The following is a 26,794-nucleotide window of genomic DNA, read 5'->3' as shown; positions in this document are numbered from 1 at the left end:
CGGACACTCGCGCCCGTTTCCCCCCCCCCCCCGCCCCCTTCCTTGACGCTCGCATTCCCTTCCAGGCGGCCGTCAGAGTGAGGGGCCGCGCCTTCCCTCAGTCCCTCGCGGGGAAGGTGGGCTTCGCGGGGCGTTTTGGGGAGACGAGCGACGCCTCGCAGCAGGGCCGTTCCGCTCTTGGGGGCCCGGCACGTAACTCGCCCACCGGCGCGCTCCGGCCGCCACCTGTGGGCTTCGGGCGGGCGGGGAAGCGGAGGGGGCCGGGGCGAGCCGCCGCACGGGGCCGGCTGCCCGTGCTTCCCCCCCCCCCCCCCCCCCCGGCAGCCGCCTCTTCGGAGGGGTGAGCGAGCCGCCCCGGCGGGCGGGGGGTCGCGGGAGCCCGCCGCGCCGTGCAAGCCGGCCGCCGAGCGGGCGGTGCGGGCCGGGCTCCGGGCTGCGTGCGGGGGCAGGAGCGGGGGGGGCGTCTATCTCCCTCGCTGAACTTTCTCTATCCCCATCGTCGAAGCGCGCCCGGCGAGGCGACGCGTGGGGCGGCTAGCGGGGATCCCCGCCCCGCTCCGCTCCGCCGGCATCACATGGTGCTGGGGGAGGGAGGGGGGAGCCGCCCCCCCCAGCTTTCGTCTCCCGTACAGTTTTCTTCCAGTCTCGGCGATCAACTCCGGCGAGGCTGGAGCGCGGCGCGGGGCTGGGCAGGGCGGGAGCCGGGCGGGCTCCGCCGCCTGCTCCCGGGGCGCCTCTCCGCAGCGGTGGCGGCGGGGAAGCGGCACAAGTGCGCGGCGCCTCCGCTGCCTCTCTCCTTCTGATGCCCCTTCGCGTCTGCACGCCAGCCCGGCGGCCGCGGCTCCGGGAGGATGCGGCTCTTCCTCCTCGCTGCAACTTTCTGGGGATTGTGTCTGGCCGCAGGTAAGGGGCTCCGCGCCGCTCCCCCGGAGGCGCCTCCGGCGAGCCCGGGCTGCCCGGCGCTTCCCGCGGCGGCCGCGGGGAGGCTTCGTCCCCCCCGCGGCCCCTCGACGGAGCTGGCGCCGGGCGCTCAGAGGGAACGGGGCAGCGGAGCCCGCCCTCCTGCCCGCGGCCCGGAGAGCTCCCCGCCGCCGGCGAGGGCGCAGCCCGGCCCGGCGTCCCCGGTGCTGGCCGCCCGCGGGGCGAGGCGAGGCGAGGCGCGCCCCGCACACAGCACCCGGTACCGGACGCCGAGGATGCCGCCTGCTGACCGCCAGCGCCGCGCACGCCTCCCCCCGGGCGGTGGGGTTGGCGGTCAGCCCCCGCGGGGAACGGGCTCGGTCCCGCCGCCGCAGCGCTCCCAGCGGAGGGGAGACACGGGCCGGGGGGTCCCCGCTGCGAGGACGAGGCGCTCGCTGCTCCCCGACGGGGCTCCGGGAGCCGCCGCGCTGCGGCGCGGGGCCCGGCGGAGGGCTGGGAGGAGCGGCTCCTGGGGAGCCGTGCGGCGCACCTCGTTTGCATGATAAAGGAGGGAGGTGAAGGATGCTCCGCAGTTGTAACTGTGCATGGCAAAATAGTAATTAAATCCTTTGTAATTAATTAGTAGCTAAGTAAACCCGTCGGCACAGATAAGAGCCGAAGCGTATCTGTTAGCCGGGTTGTTCTCCCCGAAGCGCGGATAGTTTCTAGCCCGCTGCGCTGAGGGCAGCCCCGGGGCCGGGCGGGCGAGGGGCAGCGGCTGCGGAGCGGTGCCGAGCGGTGCCGGTGCCCCGCCGCCTGCTGGCGGCAGCGGTCCCCAGCGCCGCGCCGGGGAGGCAGGGCCGGAGCGGCGGTACAGCCGGCTGTCCGCCCCGGGGTCCCCGCGGAAAGGAGCCCGCTTCTTAACCAGGTGCTGAGCACGTAAGGCATAGCCTCAGCTGAGCGGGCGACACCTTTATTTGACGTTATTTTTGTCAAAAGTCCTACTTTTGCTGAGCTGTTTAGTAGTTCGGAACAGCAAAACGTGAAGAGGGAAAGATAAGGAAGATTTCTGGCACGTGTTGATTGTTTTGGTTTGGGTTTTTTAATATTATTACTATTATTATTGTAAACAAAATTCTCTCTGTTCCAGGTTTGGGTTTGCAAATACAGTGCTACCAGTGTGAGGAGTTCCAGCTAAATAATGACTGCTCTGCTCCAGAGTTCATCGTGAATTGTACAGTGAATGTTCAAGATATGTGTCAGAAAGAAGTAATGGAAAAAAGTTTTGGTAAGAATTCAGTAATTATACTTCTGTTTAGTGGTGTTGGATAGCATTTGTTGCTTTTGGCTCCACCCTTTCACAGTCTTCAGCTACAGACAAACCTGGCATTCCTACCTAAAGGGACCAGATTCAATTTCTTATTCTTCTGAGTGACTTTGCAACTCAACAAAGTTAAATCATTTTCCTTTAAAACTGGTGTAAAAACCGAAGGATGCAAGCCAAGTGTTGATAAAGCTGTTAATATACATCTTGCGGGTCCCAGATTTAGTTTCCCAGCACTGGGAAATTAATAACAACAAGTTAGTTTAATCTCATTACAGTTAATTACATGGGCTTTTTCCCCAAGAGATGGAAGAGCATTAAATTAGTAATTCCCTCCTTTCTTTTATTTACTCTAGCAATTCATATACTCTGAGGGTTCATCTTAAGAGAAGGAAAGTGTAGTCATCTTTGCTTTCATCCATAAAAGAAAATACCAAGCAAAAGGGAGAGAGGGATAAAAAGAACATTTAGGGGAGTTTGGGAGGGGGAGGAGTGCACAAATGGATCTATTTGCCATACTCATTTTCTAAGTCTAAGGGGGCTTTTCCCTTACTGTAATTAATATTAAGTTAGCATATTTGGAGATAAATGTGTTCAAGAGGAAACTAGTTTTGATTCTGCATCTTGCCTCCGTTGTCTTTTGAGCTGTGTTATAAATTGCTTTTTTTTGTTCAGCATCATGGAAGGCATTTGAGATTTAGAGAGAACTGTCTCGGCTTTTAGACCACCACGTTGCTCCATAGCCATCTACTTGAGTAGAAGACTACAGCTTTATTAGGGACTTCAGGGCTGGACGGGGTGGCAGGGAAGTGGGTGTGTGGGAGTTGGAGTTCGTGCAGCATCCTGCTGTTACTGCAGACAGCCGTTAAGACGCTAGCATTAAAAGGGGCAAGCGAGCAGTAACTCACCAGTGCGCCTCAATGTAGGCATGACCTCTGTACCAAGTGGTAGGCTTCAGGAGCAGAGGGCAGGCTGGGACTTCAGAACCCTGATTTAAGGGGAAGCTGCTTTCTGGGATTGCCCATCTTGCAGCTGAGGGCAGTGCTCTAGAGCATGGAGTTTACTGATGTAAAGGACTGTTACGCTGTCAATATAAGTCAAGCTGTAGTCTGTCCTTTCTCAGTCCTTCAGTAACAGCAGGATCCCTCTCTACCTAGCAAATGTGTGCAGCCATCCGTCTTGAACAGTAACATTGGTTCTTTGCATTAGGAGACTATTCATTAGTGTTTTCAAAGTGCTTATCAATCAGCTAGTTCTGATTGTGCTGGTAGTTTCAGACCACTACGCTATGAATCGTAGATAAATAATAACAATTGTTACCTATTGAAAGTAGCTGAACTGCTGGCACTTTGTTTCATCCTAGGTAATGCCATCCACAGTGACTGTATTTCTGTAAAATATTTAGAAGCTCTCCAGTGTAGAGAAAAAAGCTACATGTTTAAAGGAAAATTAGTCTCTTTCAAGCTATATATTATTGGAGTATTTTATTTCAAGTTTAGTTGAAAAGGGTGGTGGGATGAGAGATAGTTACGGCCTGCAAGCTACTTTTAAAGTCCAAGTATCTCTCAAAGGATGTTTGAAGGCTTTGCTGTCTGCACACCACAGCTTCTATAGTACTTTTAATAGGTTTGAACGGATGCTTTGGCGATTTGAAGGGCTGTAAACATGGTATATAGACATAGACAAAAAAGTCAGTTCTCATTTAGTTCTTAACAGTTGTTTGGTGTGGCTCGTTTGTTGTTTGTGGGTTTGGGGTTTTTTTTTAACATCTTCCCTGGTTCCTTCATGTTTTCATTTCAATACAACCTCAGACTGTATCAGCCTTCCAGAAATGTATCTGTAAACTTCCCTTCAGGTGAGTGTTAGAAAAGTGTTTTCAGCCAAGTAAACCCCTCACAGATTAAAGTGCAAGTCTTCTGGGTAAGTGGGCTTGCACACGTGCATGCACACACCCGCAGATACGTTAAGAGACAGCCACTTGTGTGCTGCGTGTGTAGGATGGGATAGTCAGTCATGCATCTCTTCTCAGACTAGCAGGCAAGGCTGCGGTCTGGTCAGTGTGACTGTGGCACATTGGAAATGTAAATTGGAACCGTTTTAATAGATTTGAGACCTATGTTGATGCATAATTTGTCCTTACTCCTATGAAGAAATTGGTTTGCAATACAGTAAATAAGGACCTCTTAAAAGAAACTTCTAGGTTTTTTCTGTGCAATTTTATATCATCTCTGAGCAGATCCTTGGATTTTCCCTTTAGGAGGTAACTAGCATGCTGTGCATAGCAGGTACCACTGTTCTATTTTATTTAATTTACTTCTATAAATGCAGTTCTTATTAATTTTAAGCTTAGAGATTGTAAATTTTACCTAGTGAATAAATTTAAATTTTTAACCTAACTATTTCAAATTGAGTGAAACTTACATTGCAAGCTTAGTTTCTGTTATCCTTAGTCAATTCTAGAGAGGATTGGTTGTAAAACAGAGATGATTCAGTTCATCATCCTTTATTGTTTTTTTCCTAATTGATATTTAAATGTGTGTAATATAAATGCCTTAGTCTCCCAAGTTTTTAATAATTCATTCTACTTCTACCAGTATATTTCATAACTTGATTCTTTTGGTTGTTGCTATTAAACGGAAAGCTGAATTGTTTCAAATATTGATTTTAATTTATAATAGACTTGAGTTTGAATTTTTAACCCAGAATATGAAAGATGTGAATTTGCATTTATTTGACAGCACAATCTCATAATGAGAATTTTTCCTCTTGACTAGATACAGTCAAAGGAGTATAATGTAATTTTTTTAGACTAACCCATTTTTGTCCTTAATAAAATACAGCTGTGTCAGTGAGCAAAATGTTACAAGTTCTCCTAAACCTTATTTAAAAGTTAAATGCAATATTTTGAGATAAAGTTCATGGTCTGAATCAGTAACCTATTGATGTAGTCACCCTTCCTTTGCAGCATGCATTAATCTGTGTGTGTGTTTTGCTATCAAGGGGGTCACTGACTTACATTCTGTGGTGTGCCTACAATATAGTCCCCAGCGTGTGGAGAGTGACTTTTTTTCTTACGTATTTGTTAGTGTTCATTCAGTTGTGCGATGACAGCTCTATGGCTCAGCTTTCTTTCTGTATTAAACTTTCTATGAACAACGCAGTGGAGAACTACAACTCTGTGCGGTTTTTTTCATTTATGTTGTAAATAGTTCCTTATGCCTGATCATAGTTAAACAAACCACTGCTCTTCAGTTGCTATAAAATTAGGATTAGTGCTTTAAATGTCACTGTGTTCTCTCAGGACATTATCTCAATTTCTGGAGAAGCAATCTTAGGAAGTACTTTTCAGCTTCAAGTGAGACATAACCCCAGCATAGGCATGTTCCTAACCCAGAGCTTAAAAAGTGGCTGTTACTGCGACAGCCTCTGATGTGAGTAGCTAAAAATGCAGGTATTAGTCACTAATATTTTGAATTAGATTGGTAGTCGTGTTATCTCAGCTGTTTGTAGTATCGGGTAGAAATTTGCTCCATTGCACAACTTAAAATGAATTGAGAATTGAGCAGTACGTAAGCATGTATCTGATGAAGTGATTATGTGGAACTAGTATAATTCTGCCTCCCCTGCAAACACGCACTTTGCTATGGCAGTTTATATTTCAGTTGCACTTCGGGGATCTGTCAGCGTACAGAATTGGAGACTTTGTCAAGTAAATGACAAAATATTTTTTTTACTTTAAGCAGAGTTGTATTTAAAAATTTTGCTAGAACAAGTTTTATGCAGTTACGTTAACATTCTGTTCCAGTGGGAGATACAAACAGACAAGACAGTATTTTGCCTGTGATGCAAATCTTACAAACTAATTTATTAATTTAATCTTAAAAAAAAAAAAAATCAGTGCTTTCTTCCTTATAGAGGGAAGAATGGTGAGAATGGGAAGTGGCATTGAAGACTATACCAAGTAATTTTTGTCCCATAGAAATTAACGTAAAGGATACGTTTCTAGTGCATTCTTCAACTGGATAAGCAGGTGTTTGAAAACTGTGTAGGTGAAATGTTTGACAAAGGATCAAGTTCTAGCTTATAATAATTCCACTTGCAGATACTTTGTGGAAATACCCATGGCAGATTCCCCTCTCCCACTTGCCTCTTTCCTTCCTATCTATGAGCTTTTAACTTAGAAATGTCAGTGTTCCTTCATTTTTAGAATATATGTAGGATCAAAGAAATCCCACAGTATATTGGGATCAGATGAAACATCTTAATGATATGTAGATAAGTATATAATGTATATATGCTTTTATACATATATCATAGGAAACATACTAATAATGAAGCTTACCTTTTACTGAAGGCAAGAGCTATCTGAGTGTGAGGCTGATCTAAAACCTACTTAAGGCAAAATGAAACTCACAATGTGAATAGATCAGAAAGGAATAAAGCATGAAGGATGAGACAATCAGCCCAGAAAGGTAGCCACTCTAAATTTCTCAGAACTCTCTGTAAGTAAACCTGCCCATGTGCATGTTTTGAACAATATACCTTGTGCGCTAACATAGTTGGGAATGTACTTTTACAAACTTTTACTTTTGCAAGGAAAAAAAAATGATCCACAGTAGCAGGACTGATACTTTAAAATGTCTGTCTATATAAAACTAATTTTGTGTATGAATTTTCCTTTGCAAGTGAATTGGGAAACAACCTCGTTATTTCTCTTAATCTGCAATAAGAAACTTCTCTTACTTGTAGGTTTACAATGGTCCTTTTAATGTATTTACATAGTATATAATCCTGCAGTGTAATTAAAGCAATTGCTGTGATTGTGTGCTTAAAAGTAGTGCACGGGAACATCATGAACAACATCATCATCTCACTGTTGAATTATAATTCTATTTATTTATTTAACTTGGTATTGGTTTCCCAGTCATTTGTTTTATCAGGCAGAGGAAAACAGTATCTAAGTTGTGTTATGAGTTGGCCTATAGTAAATTCTTTACCTGTGATTATTAATTTTTTTATCTTACTGTGTTGCTGCCATGATTAAGTTGCTTCGTGTATGGCTGTTAAGGATTACAGAAGCACATACTTTTTTCTCTTTTCATGTACAGCATCCACTAGTACTAATACTAATTGCATACTCGTATCAAGGGAAAATTATACTCTGGTGTACATTTATTGACAAAATGATTAAAACAGCAAACAAAGTTTAATGTCTTCAGAGTCACTGCAGGCATTAAAGTTTTATAGGTAATAACTGCATCCCCCATATCTGTTTAGAAACAGTAAGAAACATCCACTGAGCTGGGGGTGGATTTTTTTATTTTTATTTTCTTCCACACTGTCTCTCTTGGTCAAAGCATATCAACATAACTCAAAAGAACTTTTGATTTTTTTTTTTTATCGAAGTAAAGCATAATATAATAAATCTTTACCGACAATTTAAAAAAAAAAAAAACCTTGGCCTGTGGCAGTTGTTACCTATAACATTGTATCCCATGCTACCAGGTGCCCAGTGAAATGAAGACACAGTAACCAATATTGGAAACATGCAGTTCATTTTTGATGCTGAATAAAAGACTTACAGTATACGTTGTTAATTTGCACTGTGTGCTGAAAACTTGGAGCTGTGGATATATTACTCTTCAGAAACACTTTTTCAGATGCCAAAGCTGTTTTGTTACTAGTAAATTCCTTCCAATCCTTGGGTTGTTCAGAAAACTTCCAGCCACATAGGGGATGAACGGAACTAAGTGCGTCAGCTAAGGAGAAATTACAGACAGTATGCAGTAGATGCTGTTCTGACTGCATTTAAATATAGGAAAGCAACAGTGGAGTTAACAGTTGAAGCAGTTTATGACCTGAAAGTCATGACAAAGATCCAAGCGATGAAGGGCTGTATTATTTTAAGGAAGTTGTGGTGTCTGGTCCAGTGGATTTCATTTTTCACAGGACATGGACAATAGCTTTTTATGTTATTTTATTTCTCAGACTTGTATGAAAGGTATACAAATGAATTTTGTGAGGATACAGTGCCCACAGCCTGGTGTCTCTTAAACCTCCTTTAAGAGTTTCCTGTTGCATTTCACACACAAATGAGTCTGTATTTCCAGAAACTTCTTGTGGCCTGACCCTGTCACTTGTCTTAGCTCCCAGTGACCATATCAAAACATTGGCAAATGTGTTTTAATTAATCCAAACTGTTTTCATTTCCATTTTTCCTTTGTAGTCTGGATAATTTTTTTGAAAACTTGATATAACCTGTTTTGCCAAATTACCAATGAGTACCTGAATGTGGAAAAAGTAATATAAAACCAGGCAAATCCTACTCTGAAGTTGAACAGGCTGTAAAACTGTAAGCATGAAAATAGCTAAAGATATAAAAGCTGAATGGATTTCAAAGGTACTGGCATGCAAGTGTAAACGTGTGAGCCATTCCATTGAAATTGCTAAGGACATTAATTAGTAGGATGCAACAAGACTATTCACGTGTAAAATTATTTATGGGACTTACTGCAAGGGTATAGCATTTTAATGTTTGCAAAGGCATAAGGACTGTGGCTTCCCAGTCCATTTCGGCAGATAAGATTGTCAAGAAAAATGCTCATGCAGGATTCTGAAAATTAAGTCCAAGTTCACCTCTCTTGCTAGAAGATCAAGTATATTTAGATCTTGATACCTTTGTCTCAGGAAGGCACAGATGATGGAAGGCTCTGAGCCAGCTTCGAAAGATTGTATGTTTTAGTGCTTGACTGTAAGTCTACGTTAATGAGCAGAGGAACGAATAAGGACAGTAGAAAACAAAAGAATTAGATATGCAGGTGAGAGCTGAGCTTTGACTTCTGGTTTGTAGCCTCCTGTGGCTTTAAAAAAAAAATTTGATAATACCACCATTAGCAGCTGTACTTAACTTTCTCAGCCTATGCATTTTTAAGCAGTTTAATGCCTTGCGTCTGCTTTGTGATGCTGCAAGCAGTGACAAAGACTACTTTGTGCTGTTATTTATGTTATTAACAATGCAGTTTTGAGTCATATTTCCAGTACCAGAATTAGAAGGCATGACTTACAAAGAGATATCATGGTAATCGAAACCCTTGTCCTCTGTCGGTCAACAATTGTCCAGTTTTCTTCTGAGATGTTTTAATTTCTGCAACATGTCATGTCAGTTAGGGTCAAAAGGAGAGTGCAGAGACCAGTCTTTCATTGTCAAAAGCCTCCTATTAGTTTCTGCAAAACAGTGCAACTTTTTAAAAGTGCCAAATGTATGAAGGAGTTGTGATGATATTGAGTAAGTTTTCACAGAAAATTATGATGAAAATATGCTAATTCAACCAGGTAGGGTTGGGGGGGGCGTATTTTGGTTTTGTTTGTTTGTTTTTTTACAGAACTATATACTCTGTAAGAGCCTAATGGCATGAATATGTGTATTGGGTTTGTGTGCCAAGGTTTTGGTAGTGGCAGGGCTACAGGGGCAGCTTCTGTGAGAAGGTGCCAGAAGCTTCCCCCATGTCCGACAGAGCCAATGCCAGCCGGCTCCAAGTTGGACCCACCGGTGGCCAAGGCTGAGCCCATCAGTGACGGTGGTAGTGCCTCTGGGAGAACAGATTTAAGAAGGGCGGGGGGAGGAAACTGCGCAACAGCAATTGCAGCCAGAGAGAAGAGTGAGAACATGTAAGAGGAAGACCTCTGCAGACCCCCAGGTCAGTGAAGAAGGAGGGGAAGACCATGGTGAGGCAGGCTGTCCCCCTGCAGCCCAGGGAGGTCCACAGTGGAGCAGATCTTCACCTGCAGCCTGGGGAGGACCCCACGCTGGAGCAGGGGGATGCCCAAAGGAGGCTGTGACCCCGTGGGAAGCTGGCGCTGCAGCAGGCTCCTGGCAGGACCTGTGGCCCCGTGGAGAGAGGAGCCCAGGCTGGAGCAGGTTTGCTGGCAGGACTTGTGACCCCGTGGGGGACCCACGCTGGAGCAGTCTGTGCCTGAAGGACTGCAGCCCATGGGAGGGACCCACGCTGGAGCAGTTCGTGAAGGACTGTCTCCTGTGGGAGGGACCCCACGCTGGAGCAGGGGAAGCGTGTGAGGAGTCCTGCCCCTGAGGAGGAAGGAGCAGCAGAGACAACGTGTGATGAACTGACTGCAACCCCCATTCCTCGTCCCCCTGCACTGCTGGAGGGGAGGAGGGAGAGAAAATCGGGAGTGCAGCTGTGCTCGGGAAGAAGGAAGGGGTGGGGGGGAAGGTGTTTTAAGATTGGGGTTTATTTCTCATTACCCTACTGTGGTTGATTGGCAATAAGTTAATTTTCCCCAAGTCAAGTTTGTTTTGCCTGTGACGGTAATTGGTGAGTGATCTCTCCCTGTCCTTATCTCGACCCATGAGCCCTTTGTTATATTTTCTCTCCCCTGTCCAGCTGATGGGGGGAGTGATAGAGCAGCTTTGGTGGGCACCTGGCTTCCAGCCACGGTCAACCCACCACAATATGCTTTTATCTTGTCTACTGAATGCATCAAAGGGAGGGGTCAGGATGAAATAGCTGTAGTCTTAAAGCACAGGATTAAAAATCTGGAAGTGTGTGACGTAGCTTTGCAATAGATTTCAAGTACTTAATTTCAGTGCCTCGGTTTTTTCATCTGGAAAACACTGATCATGGTTGCTTACAGTATTTAATTAGCTGTTTATAAGGCAATTAGTAAATTTCATGATAAAATTTCTGGCAAGGTACAAATTACTTAAACCACTCATGAGCTCCAGAGTGAACACTGAAAAGACAAGGATAGGAAGAGTTAGTGTAAAATGAAACACAGAGGACATGGTTGGATATGGTTATATTTTACACTGACTTAAACTGTTTATTTAACAGTGCATTTACAATCGTAGATGAAAGGATTTGTGTTGCAGAAGCTCAATTCATATTTTAAACCAATAAAAACATGATCTGACTAAACCCACAACTGTTTGGGGAAGCACAGTGTCAGAAGAATAATTGCTTTTCAACATTTAGTCACCTTCTAAGATATTTAGGACCTTATTAGATAAAATACTTACCACTTTCTGTAGAAAACAAAGCAAATCACAATAGGACCTTTGGCAATCTGTCACTGTATGAGGTATGTGAACAGGTACTAGCTAAGGAATAGACAGTTGTCATAGCAAAACCACTGAAGCCATAAAAAGATGGGCATAAAACCTAATAAGGAAACTAGAAAACAAAATTTAGAAACCTATTTGTGTGTAGTCTGAACGCAATTTTGAACATTACTGGTACGCTAAAATCCAGAAATAGTCACATGTATATTTTATGTTCCTCGGAAAGGGAAATGTTTACGTGTTTTTCTTGCACTAGTATAAGTTCTCATTTTAGATTTCAGCAGACATCACAAAAGAGCTTTTGTAACTCCTACTGGGTACTGAATTTCACTTAAGTAAGTGGAGAGTAAGCCAAGTGACAGTTTAGGGCAAGAAATAAAGGGTGAAATATATAATCGAAATCACAAAGCAAGCATGGATAGGCAGACAAGACATCAAGTCTAAATACAACAAGAAGGAAAACTTGCAGACCAGAAAATAGAAAGTTTCAGTGAAATAAGATAATTGGAGCTATTCAGGATGTTAAAACAAAGGGGGAGTATCAGTTCATAAACATGGTCCTCGGGCTTGTCTTTATGAACAACAACATTAAGAGAACGCCCAAGACAAATCACGTACAAATCATGAAAGTATGCTAACACTAGAGCTAGGACAACTTTTGGGGGCTTCTCACAGGTTGTGTGTGCCACAATATGGATTGTCCACTGTTAGCCAGTTTGCTGCCTTTTGCTTGAGGAGATGGGCAAGATTAAGCACCAAATCTAAAAGAGTTGAGTGGAGAAATTCTGCCAAAGCTGTAACAGCACACCTCAAAACTTACAATCATAGAATCATTTAGGTTGGAAAAGACCTTCAAGATCATTGAGTCCAACCATCAACCATGCCCACTAAACCATGTCCTGAAGTACCCCATCTACTCGCTTTTTGAATACCTCCAGGGATGGTGACTGGCCACTTCCCTGGGCAGCCTGTTCCAATGTCTGACAACCCTCTCAGTAAAAAAATTTTTCCTAATATCTAACCTAAATCTCCCTTGCCTCAACGTGAGGCCATTTCCTCTTGTCCTATCTCCGGCCACCTGACAGAAGAGACCAGCACCTGCCTCACTACAACCTCCTTTCAGGTAGTTGTAGAGAGCGATAAGGTCGCCCCTCAGCCTCCTCTTCTCTGGACTGAACAGCCCCAGCTCCCTCAGCCGCTCCTCATAAGACTTGGCCCCTCACCAACTTGGTTGCCCTTCTCTGGACACGCTCCAGCACCTCAATGTCTTTCTTGTAGTGAGGGGCCCAAAACTGAACACAGTACTCGAGGTGCAGCCTCACCAGTGCCGAGTACAGGGGAACAATCACCTCCCTGCTCCTGCTGGCCACACTGTTTCTGATACAGGCCAGGATGCCGTTGGCCTTCTTGGCCACCTGGGCACACTGACCGGCTCATATTCAGCCGGCTGTCAACCAGCACCCCCAGGTCTTTCTCTGCCGGGCAGCTTTCCAGCCACTCTTCCCCAAGCCTGTAGCGCTGCATGGGGTTGTTGTGACCCAAGTGCAGGACCCAACAATTAGCCTTGTTGAACCTCATAAAATGGCTTTGATCCAGCCTGTCCAGATCCCTCTGTAGAGCCTTCCTACCCTCAAGCAGATCAACACTCCCGCCCAACTTGGCATCATCTGCAAACTTACTGAGGGTGCACTCGATCCCCTCATCCAAATCATCGGTAAAGATATTAAACAGAACAGGGCCCAACACCGAGCCCTGAGGAACACCACTTGTGACCTGCCACCAACTGGATTTCACCCTATTCACCACAACCCTCTGGGCCCGGCCATCCAGCCAGTTTTTCACCCAGCAAAGAGGACACTTATCCAAGCCATGAGCTGCCAGCTTCTCAAGGAGTATGCCATGAGAGATGGTGTCAAAGGCCTTGCTGGAGTCAAGGAAGATAACATCCACAGCCTTTCCCTCATCCACTAGGTGGGTCACCTGGTCATAGAAGGAGATCAGGTTGGTCAAGCAGGACCTGCCTTTCATAAACCCATGCTGAGTGGGCCTGATCCCCTTCTTATCCTGGACTTGCCATCTAAGTGCTCTCAAGACAAACCGTTCTATAATCTTCCCCGGTACCGAGGTCAGGCTGACAGGCCTGTAGTTCCCCAGATCCTCCCTCCGACCCTTCTTATAAATGGGAGTCACATTGGCAAGCCTCCAGTCCTCTGGGACCTCCCCTTTTGACCAGGATCGCTGATAGATGATAGAGAGTGACTTGGCAAGGACCTCTGCCAGTTCCCTAAGTACTCTTAGATGGATCCCATCAGGTCCCATAGATTTGTGAGTGTCCAGATGGCGTAGTAGGTCCCTAACTAATTCCTCCTGGATTAAGGGGGGGTATGTTCTGCTCTTCATCCTTACCTTCCAGCTCATGGGGTGGAGTACCCTGAGGATAACTGGACTCACTATTAAAGACTGAGGCAAACAAGGCATTAAGTACCTCGGCCTTTTCCTCATCTCTGGTTGCTACGTTCCCTTCTTTATCCATTAAGGGATAGATAGTCTCCTTGGGATTCTTTTTACTGTTAACATATTTGTAAAAACGTTTTTTGTTGTCCCTTACAATAGTGGCCAGATTTAGTTCTAGCTGAGCTTTTGCCTTTCTAATTTTCTCTCTGTATGATCTAACAAGATCCCTGTACTCCTCCCAAGTTGCCCACCCTTTCCTCCAGAGATGATGATAAACTCTCCTTTTTTTCTTGACTCCTAGCAAAAGCTCCCCACTCAGCCAGGACGGTCGTTTTCCTCGGCGGTTCGACTTGCGGCACATGGGAATAGCCTGGTCCTGAGCCATTAAGATTTCCTTCTTAAAGAATGTCCATCCCTCCTGGACCCCTTTGCCCTTCAGGACCATCTCCCAAGGGACTCTCTCAACCAGTGCCTTGAAGCGGCCAAAGTTAGCCCTCCGGAAGTCCATAGTGGTGGTTTTGCTGACCACCTTCTTTGCCTCATCAAGAATTGAAAATTCTATCATTTCATGGTCGCTAAGCCCAAGACGGCCTCCGACCATCACACCTCCCACCAATCCTTCCCTGTTCGTAAACAACAGATCTAGCAAGGCTCCTCCCCTGGTTGGCTCACCCACCAGCTGTGTCAAGAAGTTATCTTCCACACACTCCAGGAGCCTCCTAGATTGTTTACTCACTGCTGTGTTGTATTTCCAGCAGATGTCTGGAAAGTTAAAGTCCCCCACAAGGACAAGGGCACACGATTCTGAGACTACTGCCAGCCACTTGTAGAATGATTCATCCGTCTCTTCAACCTGGTTGGGTGGTCTATAACAGACTCCCAGCACAATATCTGCCTTATTGGCTTTCCCTCTCATCCTCACCCATAAGCACTCCACCTTGTCATCAGAATCATGTAGCTCTGTACAGTCAAAACATTCCCTAACATAGAGAGCCACCCCACCACCTCTTCTACCTTGCCTATCCCTTCTGAAGAGCTTGTAGCCATCCATTGCAGCACTCCAGTCATGGGAGTCATCCCACCATGTTTCCGTGATGGCGAATAAGTCATATCTATCCTGCTGCACAATGGCTTCCAGCTCCTCCTGTTTATTGCCCATGCTGCATGCATTGGCATAGATGCATTTGAGCTGGGTTATCGAATCCACCCCTAACATTGGCACGCTGCCCCCAGTCTCATCTCTGGTGCACCTAGTTTTATCCCTTACCCCCTTCAAACCTAGTTTAAAGCCCTCTCTATGAGCCCTGTCATCTCATGAGCGAGGATTCTTTTACCCCTTTGAGATAGCTGGAAACCATCTGTCACTAGCAAGCCTGGTGCCATGTAAACCTCCCCATGATCAAAAAACCCAAAATTCCACCAATGGCACCAGCCTCTGAGCCACGTATTAACCAGGTGTGTTTTCCTGTTCCTTTCAGTGTATTTTCCTGCCACTGAAGGGATTGAGGAAAACACTACCTGTGCTCCCGATCCTTCCACTAATCATCCCAGTGCCCTGAAGTCCCTTTTGATTGCCTTTGGATTCCTCTCTGCAATCTCATCACTGCCAACCTGCACAACCAGCAATGGGTAATAATCAGAGGTCCGAACCAGACCAGGGAGTTTCCTGGTAATGTCTTTTACCAGGGCCCCAGGGAGGCAGCAGACTTCCCTGTGGGATGGGTCAGGTCTGCATATTGGGCCCTCTGTCCCCCTCAGAAGGGAGTCACCTACGACAATTACCCTCCTTTTTCTTTTTTCAGAGGATGTGAGAATGCGTGGGGCTGCCCGACTGGGCCTAGGCACCTCCCTAGATAGGACTTCATCTACACCCTGATCTTCACTGGCCTGGTCCTCAAGTTCCAGAGCCCCATACCTGTTGAGTAGGGGCAACTGGGAAGGCGAGGGAGACCGGGAGGGGATTCGCCTGCCTCCCCAAGCAGGGACCTGTATCCATTCCCCTCCATCTCTTAGGTCCCCTGCTACCTGGTGGCAGGAGGGCAGGGGAACCTCCGCTTCTCGCGGAGCCTCCATCTGCTGCCTCTGCCTCAGGGATGGCAGGGTGTGGGCCCACCAATCTATCTCCCTCTCACACTCCCTGATACTCCTCAACCTTTCCACTTCCTCCTTCAGCTCTACCACCAGGCTGAGCAGATCACCCACCTGGTCACACCTCACACAAGAGGTGTCCCCACTGCCCTCCGTCATCAGTGGTAGACTCAGGCACTCCCTGCAGCCAGAAACCTGGACAGCTGCATGTTGACATGGGACCTCTGTCTGCGTTGCCACATTTTTCCTAACAATGGCTTTCACCCGAGTGGCAACCATACCTGGGTCTCCCTCCGGGCCGACGCCCACCGCTGGAGTAGCCTTCTCCAGCTTGGAAGAGGAAGACGGGGGCTGCGCCCTGTCTGCACGAACTGCCGTGCAAACTGATGCGCCACGTCCCTGGCAACGCCCACGCCACGTCAGCCTCTCTTGCGAGAGCCACTGGCTCTGGCAGGGTCCCTCCGCGCTTCTGGGCCTCAGGAACCTTCCAGTCCACCTTCATCTAGCGCTTAGCCGCCGACTTACCGTTGCCTCTGCTGGCCTCGCCGCTGACTGAATGCTGCTTGTCTTGATCTGCCTGCTAACTTTGAGTTACTTACCTTAAGGTACAAAACTTTTCTACGTGCCTGAAGCTATGGCTCTGTGTATGCCCCCAACTCCTGGTCCAATCTTGAAAAGGTGGTTTTGTGACTGCTCAAGGATGCCTCATTCCTGGACCCTAACTGGGCATAAACTGTTTTCTAATGTTCCAAAAGGTTTGATTGCAACAGGCATACTCAGGGTATGCGCGGAAGATTTTGTTAAAGCAGTATTTGTGGAATGAGTTGCAGAAGACAAGTCTGACTTTATGTGTGCCTACAAAGTTGGCTATGTACAAAAACACTGTAGCAAAAGCTTTCTTTTAAAATGAGGAGTGTCAGTCATAGCCCGTGAGATAGAGCACTTGGCTTGGAAAAGTTAGCATTGGGTGAAGCGACATCATCTACTTGACAGGAGTCAAACTTAGAGCTAAGAAAGAGTTTTGTGCCCATGAGGCCATAGACTGTTCTAGGGTGAAGCAGAGGGCTGCGGTTTGCTGCTGAGGTGTGCCATTGCAGAAAGCAGTTTCAGAGTAGTCGGGTCATAGGGTGGGAAGGTGACTGTCTTGTTTAGAAATTAGGTCGCTGATCTCGGAGGTGGTATCCTAGTTGCCTGTTTTGGCTTCAGAGACTCTCTGTATTTTGCTGGACAGTCTTGAGAGTACAGGTGCTAACTAAAGTTGCACACTGCTTGGATTATGGTTGGCTTTTAAGTTGGAGAGTTGTGCTTACACTTGCTCTTTTTTTTCTGTATCTGCTATAACAGAAGACTCAGAGGTGCCTAATAAGATCCTTTTCAAGCAGTAAGAGAAAAAGCTTGGATCTTCTGGTGCCTTCTGCATACATACAGCATTAAGAAGTAGGTGTGATGTCACCTTTTTTGGTTGTCCTAGTAACAAGTTAAGCTGTTATTCAAGAGAACATGTACTGGGCTCTGCAGACACGGTAGGTGGAAGAACTCTCACTTTTGGATTTGAATAAATTGTAGCATGAATTGTTTGTTGCTGTCAAGACTGAATGCATCTGCGTGTGGCCAAAACAGTGCCAGGGTGCGGATGCACTAGACTGCAGCTAAGCGGGGGGAGGCTGAGCTTGGCAGTGGTGGGGGGGGCATGTGTATAGAATGGATCTAGGTGAGAAAATCAATATGACAAGCAGGAACCATAGAAAAGCCTTGAGATTTATACCATCACTTCATTGCATGGAATAAGGCAGAAATCCTGCAGGAATAGTAGTTTGGGCCTTGATGCTATCTAAATGTACAATCACATGTGGGGAAGAGAGGGGTGTCACGATAGGCAAGTTGCTCAGTCTAGGAGTAAATTTTCAATGCCCAATTTAAGCCCAAAGCTCTTTTTTTTTTTTTTTTTGGTTAAAAAAAGTAGTTGTAGTAGGTGTATGTGGAAGGAGAGGGTGTGGAATACCACTGCATTATCACACAGATATTCTATCTAGCCTTGCGTACTCCCCTCACTTCTTAAAAGTACTTGAACTACATCCTCAGCCAACCCCACAACCTTGAAGCCAAAATGAAGGAGAATCAATTGGTCAGTAGTAGGTACTTCATAGTAAAACATCATGATAGTACCTACACATATGCGTAACCCACACTATTGGGGGCTGCTGAATCCGCAAAAAAGGACAAATTATTTGGTATGCAACCATCAAGAGACTGGGCAGTAAAATACACTAATTGTATATTAGTAAATATACTAATTGAGCACTGGTGTAAACTGTTGAAGGTAGGTAGCTGGGAATGACCCCATCCCAGGAAAAGCAGAGTTTAAAACGTGTAGTCTCCTTGCCTAGCCAGCAGCTCAGAACAATCTGAGGTAGGTAGAAGAAAAGCTCCCAGAAAGGTTTGCAATTATATTTCTAGGTGATGTGTTAATGAATGTATCAAGCTGATTGCTCAAGCAAGAATATCCGGTAATTAGCAGTTATGTCTGTGGTATGAGTCTTATGAGGCAGATAACCACTTTGAAGAACTGCCTGCAGTTCAGCCTGCTGGTGGCAAATGATTCAGGAAGATCTCAGAAGTAGTTTCAGAACTGACTCAACAGTACAACAAACCACTGCGAGAGAGGGGTCTGAGGAAAAAGTCTCTAGAGAAAAATCCAGAAAGGATGCTGCTCTCCTGTCTGAACTGAGTGGGTGAACTGCGGTAACCGGGGTACAATAACCTGTTTGCTGGAGCGAGGAGAGCAGTGTCCCTGGCATCAAACCATGGAAGTCAGTTGTACTAGTTTATCTCCTACCACAATTAAACTGGAATCACAATATGATAGTAAGAAGGTTTAAGAGTATTTTTCCTGCCTTTCTTTAATTCATACTATTTAAAGTGTCACTGCTTTTTCACATCCATGGTTAAAAAAAAAAAAAAAAAAAGTGAAGTCACATCTGAAGTGTTTTAAAAACATCACTCCCATAGTGCTAACATTCTCTCTTTTTTCCATCAGTCTTCTATGCCTGTTTTCATTGTATCTTGCTATAAGGATACTGCAGAATTAGAGAAAAAGCACAGCCCTTCTATGTTGATCAAGTTTAGTTCATACCTGATGGTTTGTAAAAAGCAGTTAGTGTGTGGTAGCAGCTGATCTGCGAGCTCAAAAGAATCTATCAGTAGTTAAAGAAAAAAACTTGGAGGTGAAGGGCATGTCTTTAGCCAATAGCTATTGAAAACCGATAGAAGTGCTGAATTTTTTAATTATGTAAAGAGTCTTGTTACAATTCAGATTACTGGAGCTGGGAATGGGAATAAACAAATCATTTGGGAGTGGAATTTCCTATTATAAGACATATTTACAGAAAAGCCTCAGGAGAAGCGTTACAAATGGGATTTTACTACTAGTTAGATTGTTCTCTCTATTTAGGCATGGACATGGTCCATCTGTGCATAAAACCTTGAGTTGTAAAATTTTGGTCTGTGCAGGAATACTGTTTTGACTTCAAAAGGAGCTCAGGATTCTGTGGAATTTATCCTGGAGAACAGAGCTGTTGTAGACATGTGGTGTTAAACTGCAGGACTTCGATTTTTTTTGCCAGAGAGGTCTCCTAGAGTTGCCTGGTGAAAACCGTGCCTCAGAGGGCATTATCTAATTGTTCACAGCACTGAACAATTCTAGTTTCCTTGTCTACAGGAAAAGTGCAAAGTACATGATATTTCAGGGACCTAAACTAATAAGTCACTTACTAGTTCAAATTGTGAACAGGGCTTCACAGGAATCCTGTGAAAAGGAAATGGCAGGAAGAGAGTGATCTATAAAACAATGGGAATAGGAAGTCCACCAGTGTCAAAAGCTTTTTAGAGGCTTGGTCTTTGCGGGGAAAGTCGAGATTCACTGCTCTTCGTATGGAAGACTGAGGAACGGCTGAGTTTGGGTGGCTGTAGCTGCAGGGAAGGAGTATGTGATGAGGAGATGCGGGATTAGAGGTGAGAGAACAATGGCTGTACCTAGCTCCACTGATACAGGATTCCTTTCTCAAGAGGGAAGGGGAAGGAAGTTAATCGTAGCCATGGGAAGGGTCACGTCTGCCTCAGCTCTTGGAATACTGCAGGAGAACCACGGACAAAGGACCAGGTCTTTGTGGGAAACATCAGCTGAGATTTCAGTATTGTAAGCCAATCAGTGGCAGCACAGTTGAGCTCCTTGACAGCAGTGGTTTGTCAACAGAGACAGAGCTCCCTTCTTTTTGCAAACTATAGTAATAGAGATTGTGCCTCTTGATCGGTGTGCCTTTGCTGTTACAGCTAGAACAGCCTGTAGCTCCTCTTCCTTCTTGGGAAAAGGCTCTACCTGCTGTGTTGATTGATTGAAGCTCACTGGAGACAGAGGAAGATTTAACTTTGACTTGAGGGCTTCTCTTCCGAAGTTTAACTAGATAGATAGCCTTAAAACATGTTTCAGAGTTTAGATTTGCAGAGGGAGAACACAAAACGGGGAAACCCCTACATTGTTGGGATGGCATCAGTGTTGTGACAGTATAAAAGAATTGCTTTAATTAAAATTCTCTGAAGACAGGAAATCCTTCTTTCTGAGCATACCCAAACAGTGTTTTGCTGCTATACACAGCACTTAGTAGTGCAGTGGCAGTCACTACCGCAGAGGTGTCTGCTGGACTGTGTAGGTGCTGTAGTGCCTATTTTCGAAGTCTCCGGGGACTGAATAAGAATCTGTAAGTTCAGTACCTGCGGGTCATATTCCTGCTTCACTCCCTCCAAAAAGTGTCTTGATCGCTGTGTATTTAAAAACATTCTGGGACCGTGCTACAGGATGCAGAGGGACTGTTCTCCAAGGGAATCCTGTTCCCATGCCCTTCAGAAGAATAAAAAATCTTGCAAATCCCATATTCAAAAGGAATAGTGATTTTATTATCCTTAGAAATATTTACCTCTTTTTGTAACCGCAAGGTAATATCGGCAAACCTTCATTATCTATTTATGTGTTAAGTTTTTCCAACACACAATTTCTACTGTATCACTTGCAGGAAGATTTTAGAGTAATGAGAGGTGGAACTGCCACAACCATTTTCCACTACAACAGGGGAAAATGCAACTATATATTTTAAAGCCTTTACAAACCATTTTAAAATAACAGCTATGTGCATCAGAATGTACTTTTTTCAGGTAAATACAATTTGGGAAATTATAAATTTAATTAGATTATTAATTAGAATTAGATTAATTTAAATTACATTTTAAAAGGGAAGACTTTCAACTCAGAAAAGCCATTTCTGTACAAATGGAAATGTTTGTTGTTGAGGGTATTAAGCTTCAAAGACAGCAAGAACTGAGATTACCTGGAAAGTACTTTTAGTTTTTCTTTAAAAAAATAAAAAGGGGGAGGGCAGTATGAAAGTTTTGCTGATAGTCATTCTCCTTTTACTCTTGCTTACTTGTCTCTGTGTGGCAAAGGAACAAGAAAAGTAAAAAAAAAAATGCTGAAAAAACAAATTAACAGCATAGAAAATTGTAATTACTTAGACACCTTAAACAACTCAGCCATATTCAGCAACAGAAACAAAAGTCATTTTCAAACTAACTGCATTTCAGTTATAGCTATTCAAACAGCTTACTCCGAAAGATTAAGAATTCTGGTTATAAAATGCATCATTTGATATACATTATGTAAATCAAGTTTGTAATATTTTTGGTTCCAACAGAATCAAATAAAAGAAAAATCCAAACCAGAGTGACTGTGCTTCTCCTGCAGTGCAGAGCTGTTAGCCATGTCACAGTTGAGGTGTCTGGCTTAATCACCAGCATTGCTTTGGAAATGTAAACTGGTTTTGCAGCAGTTTTCAAGCATGAATCGTGTTGTAAAGCAAAACCGTGGTCATACCAAACTAAGTAACCTTTGCTCTGTTTCACAGGAATCATGTATCGCAAATCCTGCGCGTCTTCAGCAGCGTGTCTGATAGCATCTGCTGGGTACCAGTCCTTTTGCTCTCCAGGGAAGGTGAACTCTGTTTGTATCAGCTGCTGCAACACTCCGCTCTGCAATGGACCCCGGCCAAAGAAGAGGGGGAATTCTGGCGTGGTGCCGAGGGCACATGTGATAACCACCGTTCTGCTCCTTAAATTGGCTCTGTTGTTTTTGTATTGCTAAACTTCAAGCAAGTTTTTTGCCCTGACACAGTTTGTTCTGTCTCCTCTTTTCTTCAAAGACACTGCAATTGTTTTCTGTTTGTTTCCAAATCCCTGTCAACAGTGAGGGAAGTTCAGTGGTTTGTGGGGAGAGGGGGGGCTGATATTTTTGGCAGCTAATGAATTCAGTTAGCAGGTTGAATTTCCAGTGTGCACTTAAAAATTCCAGCAGCAGGATACAGAACTCCTGCTCTTTTTGCATAACTGGAAACAAGTCCATCTGTGTTACTCCTTTTAAGATGCAGTCAATTCCTCAGTCATTTTAATTTCCATGTTTTTTAAGTTCATTGCTAATCATTAACTTTGCCTTATGAAGTCATACTCGATGTTCACAAAGGCCGTTTTGTGCGCCTGGACTGGGCTCTGAGCTAGTTTCTAGCGGCATTACTTCCAAGCTGGGCTCCGATGGTTCAAGACCTGGTTTCTGTGGACTGCAGTCAGGCTTGGTCTCATTCTGAAAAGTACTTAAGAAAACTCTGTTATTGCCCCTTGTAGAAGAATTGCGCCTAGACGAAATGAAGAGCAGTGGGCGTAGAGACCGGCTGCTCCTTGCTCTGGAGCTCAGGTTGGCTCTGAGAAACTTCTCCTTGTTGGCATGCTCAATTGTCAGGTGGCAGCGGAGGACCTGCAGAAACACGCTGCGGAACTGCTGAGAAGAGATGTTGTACAGGAGGGGGTTCACCACCGAGCTGAGGTAGAAGAAGGTGTTGGCGATGGGAAGAAGAGTGATGTACGCTCTGAAGTAGGGGACAGTCCAGTCCTGCTTTGGTTTAGCAGCAGCCATGATCCTTCTAACCTGGTTTGGCATCCAGCATATTGCCAGAGTTGCAACAATCAGTCCTGTGAACAGAAAGAGGAAGAAGGAGGTGTGCATACATGGGGGAAAAAACCATAAAATACTTAGTAGCAGTTCTGCACTTACTTGTTAGGAAATAGTACCAATTTTTCAGTGTTTTGCTTGACAGCTTTTTCTGCCAGTAGCATTTTTTTGTTTGTTGTTTTTAATAACTGTTACAAGGTCATTGCAGCACATGCTCTGACAAAAGACTGCATAGTGCTTGGATAGTGTTTCTTTGTACCTATTGTCATTTATTAGTTTTCAAAGTGTTCTTTCATTGATATCTGTATCTTTGGAAAGAATGCATTTTTATTTTGGTTTGTGTTCTTACATTTCTTATGTCTTTCCCTTTACTTTGAAAAGCAAACAAAATAAATAGAACCTATAGCCATATTAGATCAGGCAATACCCAGAACAGATCAGATTCTTGTTTGTACTTTACAAAAAAGAAAATGTATGCATAATAATATATTTCATGTTATTTTTGGTAAATTTCCTCTTACAGAAGATATTTTTAAGTAAAATATGTATGGATCTTTTTATGGTAATTAAGATATGTTGGGCTTTCTTAAAAATCAAATTCCAGTGGAATTAAATTATGAATGTAAATGAGAAAAACCCAAGCCTAGTCATTGAAGTGTAAGCAGTTTCAGATTATAAATTATGCTTAAAAATGTGGTATCTGACCATTTTGTATTTATATGTAAATATAAATACATGTTGCTACATCAATAATGGCATTAAAAAGGGGGTGACTTAAGTGTTGGATCTCTGAAAATTCTGCCTCTGTGGACCGGCGCTCACTAGAGTAGCAGCGCTGATGCCATCTTCAAAACGGCAGCCCTGAAGAAACATATGGGTGAACTTGAGCAGGCCCTGTTCCCAGGCAGGAGACGGAGCAGGGGGAAGAGCCCTGTTGGCATCCACTGCTTCTGGTGCACGTAAGCGCTGGAAAGCCTGACATCTTGCATGAAATACCAGGTACACAAAATAATTCCTCTCAGTGCTCCCCCCACCAAGCATTACTTCTGAAATGCAATACAGCCACCAGTTTACCGTTTCCCCTTTGTTTTTCTCTTTGCAGGAAACGTGCCTTATATGAACGCTTAGAGGGAGCAGAAGTTGCAGGTTGGCTTCCCTGCTGCAGAGGCACAAAATAGTAGAGAGTATCCTGATGGTGCACAGTTTTCACTTCCAGTAGACTTTTGTTATATTGTTAATCTCCTCCACTGTCTAGCCTCCTTTCTCAACAGAAGCATTTTAATTCTTACCTGTCTAGACTAAGTCAGATTGCCCCTATTGAACAGATCGCTGTAGGAATGCAGCTCTGAAATAGTGCACACTGATTTTTCAAGCCAGGAAAATGATACTTCACTAGTGGGAAGACCTGAATGTAACAGGGAAGGGGGGCAGAAAAGAGAAGAAAGATTTTTCCTAACTTTGAAACTGCCTGGGCTTAAACAGGGTGCATCCAAGTTCTCTTCACCACCACCCCCAAGCAAAAAAAAGGTATGAAATGTCTTTTTTTTTTTTAAGAAATTAGTTTTGTTAATGAAAGCTATAATTACTTTAACAAATTTACAATCTCACTGAATGAGCTACCAAATAAAAGTTGTCTTTTTGATCATTTGCTTTGGTAATCAGTGTCGCGGTAATTTTGGTAGGATGCGGAAGTTGCGCATCTTAAACTTATAGCACTAGATTAAGAGCCCTGGTAGGCTGTTCTTAGTAGGCAAGTGATAAATGCATTTACCTTTGTCATTTTCTGTTCTTTAACCACCCTAGCTCTCCTCAGCCACAGTCTCTTTATTCTCATTCCCATTCCTACCCAACCCCATGCCCCTTTGCTTGGCTCTCTTTGCTACTCTTCCCCTGCCTTCTTGCCTCATTTTTCAGTACCTGTTGTGTCTCTGTCAAAAGCTGATCTGAATTTTGTATTGGTCCTGCAAATTTTCTAGCCTTCAGTGCTTTTCTTCTCTGCTGTCAGCGTAACAAATACAGGGATAGTGGTCCTGGCACAGACCAACAGAAAATAAGGAGCCCTGAGCAGTGACTTGTGACAGGCCTTATAAAAAGGCAGCCAAAGGATGCTGCTGTTCCATTGTGGCTTTTTCTCCCGTGCAACTTAAATGCAAAGCCCACAAACCCAGGTCTGCAGAATTCTTGTCAAATTTTGCCAGATTATCTCTTTCAAGGGAAAAGAAAATAAGCTCTATAGTGTAATTTTTTTTGTTCTTAGTTAGAAACAGGGTACTTCATCATGCTGGTTAATAGTTTCCTAAATTATGAATGCTGCTGTGAAACACTGTGAGCAAACAATGCCTGCATTCAGTTTTAAAGCTCAAATGCAGAGCTCTGAGAGGTCTGATTTTTTTGCTTGTATCTGAATTCTTTGCCATTGACCTTTCTTTTTAGTTCAAACTGCCAAATGCTTAAGATTCCCCCTTATATTCTTCAGACACTTTTGTTCCAGGGAACTGAATATTTTGTTGTGTGTACAGCAAGTGAAAAATGAGCTGCTTGTGCCCTTGCGCAGTGCGGTGAGGTTAGTCTTTTGGGGAGTGGGAGGAGATGTCTGTAAAACTTTGTTGTTTTCCTGGGATGAGTAATTGTTCATTTTTACACTTGAAAAAAATGCTTGTGGATTCAAAGGAGATGCACCATGTAAATAAACATGCTGACAAATTCACAATATTTTTTCCAACTGTTCACACTTGACATGGAGGTATGAAGTAAACTGAAGCGCATCAGAGGAAAAGCTTTATGTTCAGACCTTGGCATTAAATATTTTGACTGAATTACTGCTGCCATGAATTTGAACTTGTACACAGGCTGTAGAAGTTTGTGTTGTACTGTAATGTGCAGAAGGTGCTTAAACAACATTGTATCAGCTTGAATGTAAACCAAACTGCATCTTACACCAGTACTGCTGCATTTTTCCCTTGAGCTTGCTGCCTGCTAGGAATTAAACTCCTTCCCATTTCATCTCATACCCAACTTTCCCTTCCACTCCTTCTTATTAAAGTGAAAAAAATTAGTAGCTCCATTTTTTTTTTCCATTTTCCTGACTACTGCACTGAAGTGACACACTAGATGAGAGCAGAGATTTATCTTACAGGGAATAATGATGTTTATAAACAAAGTAATGCTGTGGTCCAGTGACCTCCATCACTAGTGCTTGGAGTTTCCAACACACGTTTGAATCACTCTGTTTAATCATCAAAAGTGCATTAGACCATGCCAACAGAAGGCAGGAGCCCTTGTGTTACCTAGCTGACTACGTGTAAGTGAATACATCTCAACCTTTAAGTGTTTGAGCTTACAATTCATTTAACATTGATGTAGATATTTCAAGGTAACAAAAAAAAAAAAAAGGCATGAAAAGATCCTTGACTAAAACCACTTTAAAAAGCTAAGCCATAAGCCAGCCACAAAATAGTTTACCAAGACCAGGAATTACCACATTCAACTACTATTTTAATCTGAAAAAAACCCCCACCCCAAACCTCTTTAAAAATAAAGCATACAAATTTAACTGATTTAAATTTGGGAATTGTTATTGTAACTTCCCAGAAGTGGATCTTACAGTATTAATTCTTAGTTTGTGGCAAAGGATCATTTATGTAGTAAAATAAACCTAGTGTTTAAGTGCCAATAATATAAATATGCATTGCTGGAACAGAATAGGAGTTTGGCAGTCATCTGTCCCTTAGCAATACTTTTTTATTACTCAGAACATTCCTCTGGGCCATAGGGGACTGAATTAAATTCATTATGAACTTTATTGGGAAGGATTTTAAATACATGCAAATGTCTGGTAGAGTAGAGGGGGCTTCCTTCTCCACCCTTCCAGATTTTGCCTGTTCTTCTGTTGAATAGGTCTTTG

At 44.1% G+C, this 26,794-nt stretch overlaps 2 protein-coding genes across 3 annotated transcripts in view; one reads left to right on the top strand and one right to left on the bottom strand.

Moving 5' to 3' along the window:
* Positions 1-597: 597 nt before the first annotated feature.
* LYPD1 (LY6/PLAUR domain containing 1) lies at positions 598-25,948 on the top strand. Of its 2 annotated transcripts, XR_008236023.1 has the most exons (4): positions 598-903; positions 2,051-2,188; positions 21,797-23,889; positions 23,993-25,948. XR_008236023.1 is itself a non-coding variant. In XM_052792862.1 (3 exons), the coding sequence occupies exons 1-3, from the start codon at positions 852-854 to the stop codon at positions 22,030-22,032; spliced, it is 426 nt and encodes a 141-aa protein (XP_052648822.1). In that variant the 5' UTR covers positions 598-851; the 3' UTR covers positions 22,033-25,948. The 2 variants fall into 2 exon arrangements, 1 of the variants encoding a protein (XP_052648822.1); XM_052792862.1 differs by having other exon boundaries at positions 21,797-25,948.
* Positions 22,387-26,794, bottom strand: part of GPR39 (G protein-coupled receptor 39) — an 83,406-nt gene continuing 78,998 nt past the window's right edge. Inside the window, exon 2 of the mRNA XM_052792376.1 lies at positions 22,387-22,910. Coding sequence (XP_052648336.1) covers positions 22,387-22,910 — 524 coding nt within the window. The remainder of the gene's footprint in view (positions 22,911-26,794) is intronic.

The sequence above is a fragment of the Harpia harpyja genome, chromosome 7 (assembly GCF_026419915.1).
Source record: "Harpia harpyja isolate bHarHar1 chromosome 7, bHarHar1 primary haplotype, whole genome shotgun sequence".
In the NCBI taxonomy this organism is placed as follows: Eukaryota; Metazoa; Chordata; class Aves; order Accipitriformes; family Accipitridae; genus Harpia; species Harpia harpyja.
Note: the sequence above shows the minus strand (reverse complement) of the source record. Positions and strands in the feature narration are given on the sequence as shown.

Excerpts from the sequence above, each read along its gene's own strand:
- LYPD1 (XM_052792862.1), top strand. The coding sequence starts at position 852 with ATGCGGCTCTTCCTCCTCGCTGCAACTTTCTGGGGATTGTGTCTGGCC. Across the intron at positions 904-2,050 it reads GGGATTGTGTCTGGCCGCAG|GTTTGGGTTTGCAAATACAG; the intron begins GTAAGGGGCTCC and ends TCTCTGTTCCAG. Across the intron at positions 2,189-21,796 it reads AGTAATGGAAAAAAGTTTTG|GAATCATGTATCGCAAATCC; the intron begins GTAAGAATTCAG and ends TCTGTTTCACAG.